General features: G+C 42.5%; 3 protein-coding genes across 3 annotated transcripts; 2 read left to right on the top strand and 1 right to left on the bottom strand.

Moving 5' to 3' along the window:
- The first annotated feature begins 2073 nt into the window (after positions 1 to 2073).
- Positions 2074 to 5768, top strand: LOC130997625 (putative pentatricopeptide repeat-containing protein At5g09950). Its single transcript, XM_057923011.1, has one exon. It carries the CDS (start codon positions 2410 to 2412, stop codon positions 5635 to 5637), a length of 3228 nt encoding a protein of 1075 aa, XP_057778994.1. The 5' UTR covers positions 2074 to 2409; the 3' UTR covers positions 5638 to 5768.
- A 410-nt stretch (positions 5769 to 6178) lies between these two features.
- On the top strand, positions 6179 to 8636 carry LOC130997632 (pentatricopeptide repeat-containing protein At3g09650, chloroplastic). Its single transcript, XM_057923018.1, has one exon. The coding sequence runs from the start codon at positions 6323 to 6325 to the stop codon at positions 8495 to 8497; it is 2175 nt and encodes a 724-aa protein (XP_057779001.1). The 5' UTR covers positions 6179 to 6322; the 3' UTR covers positions 8498 to 8636.
- A 249-nt stretch (positions 8637 to 8885) lies between these two features.
- LOC130997630 (probable DNA helicase MCM8) lies at positions 8886 to 16179 on the bottom strand. The gene is made up of 17 exons (XM_057923016.1): positions 15888 to 16179; positions 15493 to 15633; positions 15297 to 15408; positions 14968 to 15190; positions 14696 to 14859; positions 13667 to 13930; positions 12920 to 13015; positions 12623 to 12775; positions 11981 to 12051; positions 11784 to 11902; positions 11352 to 11481; positions 10745 to 10796; positions 10518 to 10671; positions 10261 to 10435; positions 9726 to 9896; positions 9523 to 9636; positions 8886 to 9263 (listed from the first exon to the last, which is right to left on the bottom strand). Exons 1-17 carry the CDS (start codon positions 16071 to 16073, stop codon positions 9231 to 9233), a joined length of 2358 nt encoding a protein of 785 aa, XP_057778999.1. The 5' UTR covers positions 16074 to 16179; the 3' UTR covers positions 8886 to 9230.

The raw sequence follows: 16179 nt of genomic DNA on the forward strand, positions 1-16179 counted from the left end.
TGCTTTTTTGTGTACAACATGTTTGATCCAGACAGAAAAATAAGTCCAATTCAAGTGTATAATTTTTCAGATACACGCGCATTATTTTCAGTCAAGGGCAAATAAGATTAAATAATACCATTTGTTTAATGATAATTACCGGGAATAAAAAATAACTTTGATTTTGTCAAGTAAATAATCAACGGCCTTGAATATCTTCAAGAGTAGGATTGTTTTAATCCCTCTTTCAATGGGATAACAATCAAGTAAAATTAGCTTTGGATATCTTTAAGAGTAGAATTGTTTCAATCCCTCTATTATTTTTATGGGGTTATTGCCACAAAATACATTAAGTTTGTAAATTTTTTGATTTATATCATCACTTTTTGTTTTGGCCAGAAAATACATGAATTTATATTTTATTTGTAATTATCCCATCATTTATAATTTCGCCCAAATTAAATATGAGGTGGCATTCGAATTGCCACATGGCAGTCAAACTTGCCAAATCACACATACACCTCTCTCTCTCTCAATCACCCAGACACACACAAACACACGCACACTTCCCCAACCCCCTCCCCCCACCCCCCAAGACCGTCCCCCTTTCCCATCCCGCCGCCACCACTTCTCCAGCCCGGTGGAGCCTCCCCCTTCCCCCAACCCCCGCCACCACTTCTCCAACCCGGCGGATCCCCCTTCCCCCAACCCCACGCCCGGTGGAGCCTCCCATTCCCCCAACCCCCGCCTTTTCCCTGCCTGCCGGAGTTTAACAGAGGAGAGAAGGCGTGTCGTCAGTGGCCTTGTTGCCGCCGTCTGACTTTAGAAAGAGGACAGATGGAGGTGGCGTCGTGTATGACGGAGTTTTCACTATAAATTTTGGGGAAATGGGTGGTTGGATTTAGGGATCTAGGGTTTGGGAGCTTAGGGCTCGGCGGCGGCGGCTCTGCCGTCGTTCCGACCGAAGCAGAGGAGAGACGAGCGATGGAGAGGGCGATGTGCAGCGGCGGTTGTCGCTTCGCCGGCGGCTGCTGCTTTGGTTGTGTATGTGTGTGAAGAGGAGAGAGAGAGAGAGGGTGGTTAAGGGATGAAAGGGCGGTAGCGGCGGCGGCGGCGACGACGCCACCGTCGCCGGAGAAGAAGGGGGAGGGGTTGTGCGTGTGTGTATGTGCAGTGGGTGTGTGCGTGGGTTTGTGTGTGTGTCTGAGAGAGAGAGAGAGAGAGAGAGAAGGGGGGGTTAAGGGATGAGAGGGCGGCGACAGCGACGACGACGCAGTCGCCGGAGAAGGAAGAAGGGGGTGGGGTTGTGCGTGTGTGTGTGTGCAGTGGGTGTCTGCGTGGGTTTGTGTGTGTGTCTGAGAGAGAGAGAGATGGGGGGGTTAAGGGATGAGAGGGCGGCGACGACGACGCCGTCGTCGGAGAAGGAAGAAGGGGGTGGGGTTGTGCGTGTGCAGTGGGTGTGTGCGACTGTGCGTGGCTTTGTGTGTGTGTCTGAGAGAGAGAGAGAGAGAGAGAGAGAGAGAGAGAGAGAGAGAAGTGTGTTTATGTGTGATTTGGCAATTTCAACAGTCAAGTTGGCAATTCAGGCTGTCACGTTGGTAGCCACCTCATATTAAATTGGGCGAAATTATAAATGGTGGAATAATTACAAATAAAGTATAAATTCATGTATGTTTTGGTAAAAAAAAAGGTGATGATATAAAGCAGAAAATTGATAAACTTGATGTATTTTATGGCAATAACCCCTATTTTTATCTATTACTCCCTCCGTCCACTAATTCAAGGCCTACTTTCCTTTTTGGTCCGTCCACCAACTCAAGACCTATCTATTTTTAGTAAGTTTTTATTCATATTTTAATTGGTGGGTCCCAATAAACAATACATTTTTTCTCCACTCAACTAATAAATAATATACTTTGTGGGTCCCTTTCTCCACTCAACCAATAAACAATATATTTTGTGGGTCCCTTTCTCCACCCAACTAATAAAAGTATATTTTTTTTTAAAACCCGTGTTTTGCCTCCTAGGTCTTAAATTAGTGGATGGAGGGAGTAATATTAATCCTCCAAAGTAAACGCCCTTTATTGTCACAATTTTCTGGTTTTGCCTTATTGCTGAAATCATAAAACTGATTTTACAACTACTCCGTTGATATTTTAAAATTCAGTCTTCGTTGCTCTGCTCCAACTACGGCGGCCGCGTCCAAGTATTAAAGACGAAAGCTCCGCCGCCCATTTTCTTAAGAAGACGGCGCGCTCGAAGGTTTCTCCGACGGAACAAAGGTGTTTTATCTATTGTTGGTGAATTGAATTCCATGCACCAACCCCATTTCGCACGAGCCGCTGCTCATCATCTAACGTTGGCTTTCATGTTTCTAAACTAAAAGCCGCGCGAGTAGAGAATCATGAACCCTAGAATTACGCCTTCTCAATGTTTCCTCCGAAAAAAGTCGTATCGTCCTCGCGCCGGCTATTCTGCACCTGCATTTCGGCAGACGCCACTTATAGTTATCTCGCCAATGCCGCAGTTATACGCTCAAACTCAGCTCAAGCCCGCCCTTTGTTCACTTTCCTTGACGACCAAAAGCAAAAACAAGTCCCAGCCGAGAACCATGACCGAATGGCTGGAAATCCATTTGAAATACACGAATCTTCGATATCCCAAAAATACGAGCTTTTGATTGAGAAATACCGGTTTTCTCGATCTGATCTCGAAGCCAAGCAGTTCCATTCGGATGTAATCAAGCATGGGTTTGTTGGCGATCTCTTTATGGGAAATACGCTCATCAATGCTTATGCTAGAAGCGGGGATATGTGGTCTGCTCACGATGTGTTCGATGAAATGCCTGATAGAAATTCCGTTACATGGTCGTGTTTAATTTCTGGATACACTCATAGTGAAAGTTTTAAAGAGGCATTAGCTGCATTTGGAAGAATGGTGTCTGCAGGGTTTACTCCAAACCATTATGCACTCGGGAGTGCTCTGAGGGCTTGTCAGAGATTGGGAAGCGAGGGGTTCAAATATGGTTTGCAAATCCATGGTTTAGTTTCTAAAACCCGTTATGCGTTTGATGTAGTTGTGTGCAATGTCTTGATCTCCATGTATGGGAATTGCATTGTCGGTTCCATTGGTAGTGATTTTGCTCACTGCGTTTTTGATGGGATAGCAAATAGGAATTCTGTGTCGTGGAACTCCTTGATATCGGTTTACTCTCAGAGAGGAGATGTTGACTCTGCTTTCCGTCTTTTCACTAATATGCAAAAGGAGGGTTCGGGGTTTAGTTTTAGGCCTACCGAGTACACATTTGGCAGCTTAATTACTGTTGCATCAGAATCCGTTAGTACTGGCAAAGGTTCCTTGTTGCTAAAGCAGTTGCTGGCAAAGATTCAGATGTCTGGACTTTTAGAAGATTTGTATGTGGGTAGTGCTCTAGTGAATGGTTTTGCGAGGACTGGTGTGGTTGATACTGCCAAGAGCATATTCGAGCATATGGTTACAAGGAATGCAGTTTCTTTGAATGGTTTGATGGTCGGGTTGGTGAAGCTTAAGCGAGGAGAAGAAGCCGTAGAGGTCTTCTTGGAAACGAGGGACCTGGTTAGGCTAAACTCTGACAGCTATGTTCTTCTTTTGAGCGCCTTTGGTGAGTTTTCATGTGAAGAAACAGGAAGAAGGAAAGGGAAGGAGGCGCATGGGTATCTCACGCGAACTGGGGTGATTGATTCAAGTACTTCTGTTGGGAATAGTTTGATTAACATGTATGCAAAGTGTGGTGCCATTGAAGATGCTTGTTCTGTTTTTAACTTGATGTTTGGTAAAGATTCAGTTTCCTGGAGTTCCATGATCTCTGGATTTGACCAAAACGAGCGGTTTCAAGATGCACTATTAAGCTTTCGCACAATGAAGAGAATCGGACTCATCCCTTCAAATTTTACGTTGATCAGCACTTTGAGTTCTTGCAGCAGTCTACGCTGGATGGTTATGGGAGAGCAAATACACTCAGAAGCAGTAAAATTGGGACTCAATTCAGATGTTTCGGTATCAAACACCCTTCTTTCACTTTATGCTGATACCGGATGTATCTCTGAGTGCAGGAAGCTGTTCTCCTTCATGCATGATCACGATCAGGTGTCGTGGAATACCATTGTCAAGGCGTTTAGTGATTCCGAGGCATCAATCATTGAAGCCACCGAATATTTCAAAGACATGATGCGAGCTGGACGGAGACCCAACAGTGTGACCTTCATAAACATTCTCGCAGCAGCTGCATCTCTTTCCTGTGTCGAACTTGCACATCAGATACATGCCATGGTGTTAAAATGTCGCATTATGGATGATAATTCAGTGATAAGTTCTCTGCTCACTTGCTATGGAAAGTGCAGAGAAATAAGTTACTGTGAAAGAATATTCTCAACAATGGCGGAAAAAGATGATGCGAGCTGGAACTCCATGATCTCAGGGTACATACACAATGAGCTTCTGACAGAGGCTATGCATTTAGTCTGGCTTATGTTGCATAACGGCCAAAGATTAGATCGCTTCACTTTTGCCACCGTTCTTAGTGCCTGTGCTTCCGTTGCAACGTTGGAGCATGGCATGGAGATCCACGGCTGTGCAACACGATCTTGCTTCGTTTCTGATGTGGTTATTGGGAGTGCACTCGTGGACATGTATGCTAAATGTGGGAGGATAGAGTACGCCTCAAGATTTTTCCAACTGATGCGTCTCCGAAATGTATACTCCTGGAACTCCATGATATCTGGCTATGCACGCCACGGTGATGGCCACAGAGCTCTGGAAATGTTTGCGCAGATGAAACTGGAGAACCAGCCACCGGATCACGTGACCTTCGTTGGGATCCTATCAGCTTGTAGCCATGTCGGGCTAGTCGATGAAGGCTATCACCATTTTGAGTCGATGAAGAGAGAGCACAATCTTGAACCTCGGATCGAGCACTTGTCGTGTATGGTAGATCTCCTCGGCAGAGCAGGCGAGTTCGAGAAGCTGGAGGGCTTCATAAACAGAATGCCGATGGAGCCGAATGTTCTAATATGGAGGACTGTTCTTGGTGCTTGCGGGCGAGCAAACGGCCGGCTGCTGGATTTAGGGAGGAGGGCTGCTAAAATGTTGCAGGAGTTGGAGCCTCAAAACGCTGTCAACTACGTGCTTCTTGCTAACATGTACGCCTCTACGCAGAAATGGGAGTGCGTTGCGGAGTCCCGGCATGCAATGAAGGTGGCGGCGGCTAGGAAAGAAGCCGGCTGCAGCTGGGTGGCCATGAAAGACGGGATACACGTCTTCGTCTCGGGAGACAAATCGCATCCCGAGACGGATGCCATATATGAGAAGCTTGGTGAACTGCGTGAGAAAATGAAGGCGGCTGGATATGTGGCGCAGGTGAATTATGCTCTGTACGATCTTGAAGAGGAGAGCAAAGAGGAGATTTTGAGTTATCACAGTGAGAGGCTTGCAGTTGCTTTTGTTCTTACCCGCAAATCGGAGCTGCCGATAAGGATCATGAAGAATCTTCGAGTTTGTGGAGACTGTCACTCGGCATTCAAGTACGTGTCCAAGATTGTCACTAGGCACATTGTGTTGCGTGACTCCAACAGATTTCATCATTTCATGGATGGTAAATGTTCATGTAATGACTACTGGTGATGAACAACAGTTGATCTTCATCCTTCTACTCTCCAAATAAGTTTTATCAAGCGTCATATTTCTGAAACTACCAAATTTATCCCTGTTTAGATTTTCAATACCACTATACTAAAATTCCTTCATTTTCCTTAGTATGCGCCTTTTGACGATAAAAGACACACTAGAATGAAGATTGAATAGTATTTCAAATTGTATGCTTACTAAATATAGATTGAGAGAAGAAGGTAAAGAGAAATAGAAAAGGGTTTAGTTTAAAAAACAAAGCCCTAATATAAATTGCAAAATGCTAGGATCTTGAATCCAAGAACAAGCAATTATTAGTATTTTGGCAAATACTCTCTTCGTTCACTTATTTCGGCACACTTTCCTCGTAATTTGTTTCATTTATAATGACACTTTTCAAAAATAATATAAGATCTCTATCATCTCTACACACATAAAATAAGTGATCTCTACTAATGTGTCAAGTGGAAAAAAGGAAGTAGTGATCGATAGTGTGACGAAAGATTTAAAGAAAGCAGGACGTAGGAAATCGTAGGCCAGAATAATAAAAAGGAGGGTTTAGAGCGTAGTAGGACCCTTCTCCACCCAAAAATAAGAAAAATCATTAATATCCAAAAATATCCATCTTATCACTCAAAAATTCACCAAAAGAAGGATTCAAATCAACTCAAATGGACAAGCTATGAACACTACCCACGTTCTCACCCTCCGCTGCGCGCTGCCTCCGCCTTCCTCCGCCCTTTCCTCCGGCGCCCCTCTCCCATCCACCAACTCCAAACCTTCCTCACTCCGCCTCCAAACCACCAAAAATTCCTCCACCACCTCCCACTCCTCCTCCTCCGCCGCCGAGGTCAACAAGCTCTCCAACTCCCAAGACCACGTGCTCCTCACGCTCCTCCAGCAAAGGAAGACCGAGCAGGCCTGGTCGTTGTACGGCCAGTGCGCCCAACTCCCCAACCCAACCTGCCTCAGCCGCCTCGTTTCCCAATTATCCTATCTCAACACCGCCGACGGCCTGACCAGAGCGCAGTCCATCATCGAGCGCCTCCGCCGTGAGCGCCAGCTCCACCGCCTCGATGCCAATTCCCTCGGCCTCCTCGCCGTGGCTGCTGCCAAAGGCGGCCACACTCTTTACGCCTCCTCCATCATCAAGTCCATGCTTAAATCTGGCTATCTCCCTCATGTCAAGGCCTGGAGCGCCGTGGTGAGTAGGCTCGCCGCCTCCGGCGACGATGGCCCGGCGGACGCGATTAAGCTCTTCAATTCGGTCATAAAAAGAGTGCGCAGGTTTGCGGATTCCGAAATTGTTATGAATTCGAGGCCTGATACGGGCGCTTACAACGCTGTACTCAATGCTTGCTCTAATCTCGGTGATGCTAAGAGGTTCCTCCAACTGTTCGATGAAATGCCTGAGTTCAAATGCGAGCCCGATGCTTTAACATACAATGTGATGATCAAGCTATGCGCGCGAGCTGAGAGGAAGGATCTGCTCGTGTTTGTATTGGAGAGGATAATTGAGAAGAGGATACCGTTGTGTATGACGACGCTGCATTCTCTCATCGCAGCCTACGTCGGTTTTGGCGATTTGGAGACTGCTGAGAAACTGGTGCAGGCAATGAGGGAAGGAAGGAGAGACATTTGCAAGATCTTGAGGAAATCAGCCACCTACAATATGTTCGATGAGGACGAGGAATCGAGCAGCGAGGATGATCTGTTTGAGAAATTGCTACCGAATTCGATCAATTATGATAGTGAACCACCAGACCTGCCTCAGGCAGTTGCACCAGACTCAAGAATCTACACGACCTTGATGAAGGGTTACATGAAGGCCGGGCGCGTTGCTGACGTGGTGAGGATGCTGGAGGCGATGAGCCACCAGAAAGACAGCTCCAGCCATCCGGACCACGTCACCTACACCACGGTCATATCTGCGTTTGTGAAGGCGGGGGCAATGGACAGGGCGCGGCTGGTGCTCGTGGAGATGGCAAGGATAGGGGTCCCGGCCAACTTGATCACCTACAACATCCTCCTCAAAGGGTATTGCCACCGGCTGCAGATTGATAAGGCGGAGGATGTGATGAGGGAGATGGTGGAGGAGGCCGGGATTCAACCTGACGTGATCTCGTACAACACGTTGATTGATGGATGCATACTAGTTGATGATTGTGCAGGAGCGCTCACCTACTTCAATGAGATGCGCAAGAGAGGGATAGCGCCCACCAAGGTCAGCTACACGACCTTGATGAAGGCGTTTGCCTCATCGGGGCAGCCAAAGCTGGCGAGCAAGGTGTTTGATGAGATGCTCAAGGATCCACGCGTCAAAGTTGATTTGGTCGCGTGGAATATGTTGGTGGAAGGGTATTGCAAGCTGGGGTTGATTGAGGAGGCAAAGAGTATAATTGAGAAGATGAAGGAGGAGGGAATGTGCCCGAACGTGGCCACCTACGGGAGTCTAGCAAACGGGATAGCATTGGCTAGAAAACCGGGGGAAGCTCTTCTGCTGTGGAATGAGATAAAGGAGAGGTGTGGTTTGGGGAGTGTGGATGAGGAGCCTCTGAAACCGGATGAAGGGCTTCTTGATACGCTGGCGGATATTTGTGTGAGGGCGGCATTTTTTACAAAGGCTTTGGAGATTATAGCATGCATGGAGGAGCATGGGATACATCCCAATAGGACCAAGTATAAGAGGATCTATGTGGAGATGCATACGAGGATGTTTACGAGCAAGCACGCGTCGAGGGCGAGGCAGGACAGGAGGAAAGAGAGGAAGAGAGCAGCAGAGGCCTTCAAGTTCTGGTTGGGACTGCCCAACTCCTACTACGGGAGCGAGTGGCGCCTTGATCCTGACGACGAGTAAGGAAGTTTGGTCTTATAGTGTACACAAGGGTAGGGGATAAAGCCTTCAAAACATGTATGTATCTCAGCCTCATATATAGTGATTGTCTTGTATTCTTCTGTATTGCTGAATACGTGATCTAATTACTGAGCTTTTGGAATACGTCGTGTTATATTGAACTAGTTCATCGCTTGTGCCCCTTCCTATATACTCCATATTAATGGTTCTCATTAGAAACCATTCCTATATATATACATACATACCTATAATGAATATGAATCTCGTGATGTTTGAAAACTTACTACTATTCGCTAAAAATTTGCATACATATAGTATTTCTTCCTTTTGCAAAAGTGAGACATGTATACAAATCCTAATCCCCAACTCAAAAAAATAAAATATAATGTAGTTAAGTTCAAAACAGTTATGATAATATAATAAAAAAGATTAACTCAGATACAAACTTTCGTCATGCCACTTTAATTAACACTTCATAGCATCATCTTTACAAGTTGTATCATTCACCCCATATCCTAAGCATTTCTAGGACTTCTTGGAACTTTCCATAATCTGTGCAGTATTATCTTTCTAGTTAATACCAGGAAGAAAGGAATAACTCATGATGATCGAGCCCATGACTAACCATCAAGAATGTGGAGTTTATAATCACTGCCCTTAACAAGTGTAGTAGGGATATATGGCTTCAAAAATCTAGCCTGCATCATATCCGAGCTGCAAGCCATCTTGACCTTGATTACTGAGTGCGAGTATAAGACGAGGATAACACCTGCAATCCAGTATTTGAACTTTTGGTGAGAGGGAATATCCAACTAAAGCAAGTACTAGCATTGACCGGAGTTCCTAGGTGAAACGTGTAAACACCAAATATTCCAAGTGAAAGACGCTGCACTCATTCTTTGTTGCACCAGCAATTTGCAGGTATTCTTAACAGAACTCGTTAGTTTGGAAATGGAAATACAAGGGTTAAATACTGTCTTAATGACAGTGCACTAGTTGAACAGATATAGAAAGGAATAGCTGACTACCTGATATGTCTTTGGGCCCTTCTTTAAAAGATAGCCGACGCTATTCAGATTTTCCACGAGGCTGTCAATATCAGGAACTCTTAAGCTGATCCTATCTGCCAAACTGTATATTTCCTGAGCAAATGATAAATAATAAAACTCTTTCTCAACCTTGTCAATTAAATCCAGATTAGTGAAAGAATTCCTTTGTGGGGTCAACATACAGATATAGAGAAGCAATCTTTTTGCTGCAACTCAGATTGCTTGTTCAATGCACTTAAAAACCGTTTGGCTTCTTTCTGTTGACTCATCCCACCACTACGTCCAAAATCAACAAGGCCATTCTCATCAATACACTTCTCATACAGTGATTCTTTCATAATTTCAACAACATCCTGCAAATGTTAAGCTTCAGAGACAATCCAGCGACTTACATGAAGAACCAAGAACATAAACAGGTGAAACTTCATAAACTTCAGAAAAATTCTTCAGAAAACTGAAGTCCTAAAGGATATATCTATTTCAGCCAACCCATCACAGGTGAAAGATCTAATCGCATATTGTAATATGAATGTGCTCCCCAGAGTTGTTTTACTCACAGATTTTGATTCTGCTTTAGGTGCGTCAAATAAATATTATGGTCGTTGAATGAAATTACTTGGTAAGGGACTTTCAGTCTTTTCATGCTCCCAGAATTCAACCACATTGTATGTTCAATGTCTGATTTGTGTGACAACCTTAAGCAAAAAATATACTTACCAAAGCATCTTGTGTGCTTATTTCTTCCCTCAAGTCCACTCTAGCTCGAGCTTCTGCAAGCCTTACCAAGCTTTCTAACTGCCTAGCTGTTATTGGAGTACCATCTGCAGTAGTATTCCGGTCTCTTAGACGCAAATAAAACTTCTGCAAGATTTCTGCAGCTGGTTTTGTCATCCTTGATGAAAGATATAATTGTCAGTCTTCTATCTACAAGATTTTCAACAATATTTTTTAAATTGAGGGGAACCTGAGGTCACCTTGGAAATACATAAGTTCTTGCATAAGCAATGTATTTACGCAGAAGAGGACCGGGTAGTGGAGCAAAATCTCTGTCCTTAGGATCAAGTCTTAACTTTACAACTAACGAACCACTTTTTACATTCAAATCAACTCCTCTAATATTGCGTGATTCTGCAAGTGCGCAAGCCAGAGATTGCGTCAAAAGAACCCTTTGGTTAAGAATTAACAAACACTGAATTATCACCTCTGCATAATCTCTTTGCAGAGGGTGAGGATTGTCCATTGCCAGCATGAAGCTGCGAAAGGAAAATGTTTTGACTTCAGATATTTATTTAGAACATAATTAACAAAAGATCTATGCATCATCTTTACAGTGATGATGGCAATCACTTGATAATGCCAAGAAGCTTGCTATTTTGATGGAGAAGACGAATATCCGGACCAAACGAAAGGAGAAAAGGAGATGAAGATTGAATTAAAACAGCTTAAATACTATACTTCTGTTCATAAATCTGCCTCTTTGGGATAAATTGACCGTCACAGAAGCATGGAAAAAGATGTCCTCGCCAGTCTAACAGTGAATACACATGAACCATTTCAGCACACAGTTTTTTTTTTAATTATAAACATATCATAAATTGTGCTTGGCCTTCATACACAACAATAACAGGTGTCTAGTTTCAAGTTTGAGATGCAATGTCTTTCTAACTACATAGAATCTTTTTGTAACCAAAAGAACTGGTGTGCGGCAAAGTAATTTGCAATACGGAAAAGGTTAGAGACACATCTGGAAGTTGACAACATATCATTTACTACTCATGCATTAGTTCCAAAGGCACTCAAATACTTACTGACATTATGTGCTCTGAGAGTCTCTTATCCAGCACCTCATCAGGTTTATCAAGCAATATGAATACCAAATCAAATCGCGAGAGAAGAGCAGCACTCATTTTCAGATTCTCATTCACTGTTTTTGCTCGGCTGCAATTAGAATTTAGAGTTTAAATACAAGAAACAATTTATTGTGACACAAGTAATACACGAGTACTCTATACTTTTAACCAAATCCTGTCTGATTTATCACAGACATAACAAGTCTGTATGTCCTTTAGATAACTGCATAAAAATGTGAACGAATAGATACATAACAGAAGTGAAGCTTTTGAAGAATTGGGGCAGCCAATGATTTTGTTGATCTTACTTGACTGAGGTTTCTCAACTTTCATCACTAAAGCACAAGCATATGGAGAACATCAAATTTAGGCAAAAGGAATGCTCAATACTTATAATGACCCCCAACAGGGTTTGCTGCAGCTAAAACTGATGTTCTGGCTGATAAACTTGCTACAAGTCCGGCCTTTGCAACAGAGACACATTGTTGTTCCATTGCTTCTAATAGGGCCTGAATACATCAGACCATCAGCAATCTTTCTTAATCTAGAGAGCAAACAAACATGTTCTCAGAAGTCAATGCAAAAACCTGATGTTCTGCTGACATTTTGTCAAACTCATCAATACAGCATAATCCGCGGTCTGCAAGTACCATAGCACCTGTAAAATGAACCAGTTAGGTTTAGCTACGGAGATGTACACAAAATATGACAGAATTCAGTGATGGAATATCTTTGGATAGATGAGGGAACTGGGAATAGCAAACAGGCTAGGTGTTGGGTATACTGGTTTGATCAATCAGATTCATCAGAGGCTTGTTTAAGGACCTATATATGGAAGACAGCTATATTGCTTTCAGCAGTCGTCACTGGTGTATTTAATTATTGACAAAACCTGCTGTTATCCACAGCATTCTTTAATATATAATCCTGCCATCCTGGAATAAATATTTCCATCATGATGCGAGCAATTAAAACAAAATTCAATACAGAGCTTGCCATTATTTATGACCTGCCTAGAAGAATCATGAGTTTCCAACTCACAACCCCATTACTAACACTTTTGACTGTTAATGTTTTCAATAAAACCTCCTTTTGATTTCCTTCAGGTGTTGAGAGAGAGAGCACTGCCACTAACCACGAACATGGATAAGCTATTTATTCTAAGGCTATATCACAGTATTTCAATGAACCAGCCAACATGGAAATAGAGGAGGAGGAAGAAAGTTCACCAGCCTCAAATGCGTAGTCACTTGTCATTGGGTCTTTCACCACTGCCACGGTTAGGCCAGCGTTAGTTGTGGCGTTACCACATACGTATATCCCACGTGGAGAAATAGAAGCTGCAGCTTGAAGTAGCTGGCTTTTACCTAGTCCAGGATCACCTAGTTACATTCACTTGAACATCAAAGGTTTGCATACGATGATTCCAATAACTTGGAGCTAGTACCTACTATATGGAAAACGTAGTAAAGTACAAGTATTAGTGTTTGGTTTCTAATCTCAGCAGAAGTAGAAAACCAACATACCAACAACAATTACATGGATATCTCCTCTGACAGGCACCTTGTTCTGGTCCATTGAATGCTTCCGAACACCACCAAACAGTGCTAACGTAATTCCGGCTTTGACCAGCCAAAAAAGAAGGTAAAATTTGCAACATCCAAATCAATGAAATCCTCAAAACCAAATATACTTAGGATTCTATTGTGTAAGCAACACCAGAAGTTCAAATATTATCTTGTACTGTCAACAGGTACACATTTCATCCATGCTCCATGTATGCAAAAGTTGGAAATGTTGAATTTAAAATATGCATTGCATCATTCCATTAACTACAAGTAAAAATAGATGGGGCTTCCTATAGGTGATCTGAGCATTCAATATTAACCATATATACATAGGAACACTAGATCAAGAGGGAATCTGAGGAATTCTTGGATTCACCTAGCAAGTAAGTTTGGGATCATTGTTGCATATTTTAATGTTAAATTCACTATTTCTAACCTAAAGTACATTGTATTACATAAAATTTTGAAGAAACATACTGTCTCTCACGGGATCCAAGTTCTGCAATAGCATAACTGTTGTTTCTACTCTAGTGATGGAAATGGCAATGGCAATGTTGATGCCTAAGTTCTGCAAGTTATTTCTAGGTGGAGCTGGTAAATATGAGTTCATGAATGACATATCACATATAGAGGAAGAGTGGAATGTAATCTGATGTGCATGCTTATGACTGCAAAGAAGATTAATGGCAGTTTTAGTTCGTATACCTTTAACAAGCTCATGGCCATAGATGGATGGACAAACTGATTGCAGAATTTGACGAAAAACATCAGAACCATGCTCCTCAGAGAACTTTACAATGAATTCCAGATCTCTTGGCGAAAACGAGTACAGATCTAAATGCTCTGAGGACCTAGCATTGATATCGGTATCTTGTGCATCCTCAGGCACAGACTGAGACTTTGAATTTGTTATTGAAACCACTTCTAGGTACAGATAGTAGAGTGTTTGGTTCTTCCCCTTTGATTTTCCTAATTTTTTTGAAAAAGAAAAGAAAAATTGAAACAACTTTGAAGCTAAGATATTCTCCCAACTCATGGCCTTTGCTACAAAAATATGACCGAAATATGCTTTATCCACAGATCAATAAGCTACGAAAATATGGAGAATGTACGCAATGTCACAAACTAATTTGGAATTCTTGATTAAGCTCCTTCACTCACTTGTTTTCAAATAAATGATGAAAAAATGTATTCTTAACTGCTTGACTATTCAAAAATATGATCTTGTTTCAGGAGCATAAACTGTATGTACCTAAAGAATTCACAACTTATTCAAAGTTCAAAAGAGCAACTTCAGGACATCTTTATGAGATAAACCGAAAGGTGCGGAGATGTGATGAAAGTAAACTACACTGGGTAAACGTTGAAATCTAAAGATCTATGAAGGAAAGGAATCAGCTTTTAAACTAGTTTTAAGCCTTAGCTGAGTTGTGACTGAGACATATCAACCATGTCAAAACATATAATACTAACTGTAAATGGAAGCACCCTGACATACTCATTTAGCCTCTAATTGATTTATTCATCAGACTCCCATAATATGAGTCATCAAAGTGACAAGAGCAATCAATACTATAATCATGTATGTGGGTACAAGCACGAACCACCCCATGTAATAAATATAGAACATGAAGGATGAAAGAGAAAGAATCTACATCCAAGGATAAAGATTTATGGAACTACTCAATTAGTAAGGTTGTGGAAGGATTGGTTCTTTCATAACATCCTCCTTACCTCCTCCAATGTCCATGTAATTGTTTATCACTCTTATGATACCAGTTACTGTCACAATATCTCCAGGAATGCATGCATCCACTAGATCTTGGGTCAGTTCACACTCAACTGTTCGAGGAACCCGCCCCTCTTCATGATGTTCAGATTTGAGCAGCTCCTGAATTCTGAAGTTTATAAATAAATATTAGATCCAGAAACAATATTTTATGTAGAACATCCACAGTCGAGAGCATTCTTTTATATAGGGTGCACGGATATGTTAAGAATTATACCTTATTTTCTGAAAATCTATTGGTAGAGCAGTAGACCTGACGGGATTGAAATTTCGGCTTTTACATGCCTGCATTTCACATTTTGTCGGCGGAGAAAATTTTCCATCGGGAAAGTCACAGGTCATGGTGGTCCCACATTTAGCACATGAAAAACACATTTGTATCACCAGCGGCCGGACTGTGCTAACTTTTACTACAGTTCCCCTTACAGAAACAAGCCTGTCTATGATGTTAACAACTTGCAGTCACATTTCATATGCAGAGTTAACTTAGGCATTTCCACAAATTGCTTTAAACAAAATGCGAAACTACAGAAATTATCCAAGTACCAATATAAGCAGCCTTAAGGTTCTTCAAAGCAATCATAGATTCTTGATAATTGTGAAGACGGATTGTAATCTTGGCACATTCCTCCATCAGATCTTCTTTCCCAAAATAAACCTAGACAGGGTTCCCAGAGTACACAAAATCATTTCATAAAGGTAATAATCCCCACATCTTAAAGGAGTCCCAAATTTATGATACCTTGTGCGCTGCCGCACTCATACAGAGCAGAGCCTCTTTAGGTTTTTCTACTAGTGCTATATAAAATTCTTCAATGTCGCATGCTTTCTTAAATTGCTGGAAGTCGAGGGGCAAGAAGAATGATCCATCTTCCTCTTTAACCTAGCCATGACATCAACAAATTCTTCGAAATGAGACCTGCTATGAATATTACCATGCTTGTATTGATTAAGCAAACAAAGCTAAAACTCAATCAAACTCCACCAACCTTCCATTCACATTAACAGACCATTTGCATTGCTTAGTTGATAAAGTAAAAGGAAAAACACATATACAGCTGCATTTCTATTTATCTGGAGATTTTCCAAGTAAAAGTACATTGATGGAAAAAAAATACAAATAAACAGAAGAAGCACCTGACTGAGAATTTTTTGTCCTTGAGGAGAGAAGAAGAATTGAAGGAGAGAGGATGCGAGATGGATTCGGTGCTCTGACTCGTCGCCACTAGTTTGGGGAAAATAGACGGCCAGAATGCGCCATAAATCGTTCGCCCCCGTCGACCGGTTAATCGTTTTACTACTCTCCACCGGGTGGCCGTACATATCGAGTAACGGCGGCGCGGCCGCGGCAGCGAACTCTGAGTACTCCGGCGATTCAAATTTGCGTCCTTATTCTTTTGGCGGGAGGGAATTTTGGGAGCGAAGCCTC

The sequence above is a fragment of the Salvia miltiorrhiza genome, chromosome 8 (genome assembly GCF_028751815.1).
Source record: "Salvia miltiorrhiza cultivar Shanhuang (shh) chromosome 8, IMPLAD_Smil_shh, whole genome shotgun sequence".
In the NCBI taxonomy this organism is placed as follows: domain Eukaryota; kingdom Viridiplantae; phylum Streptophyta; class Magnoliopsida; order Lamiales; family Lamiaceae; genus Salvia; species Salvia miltiorrhiza.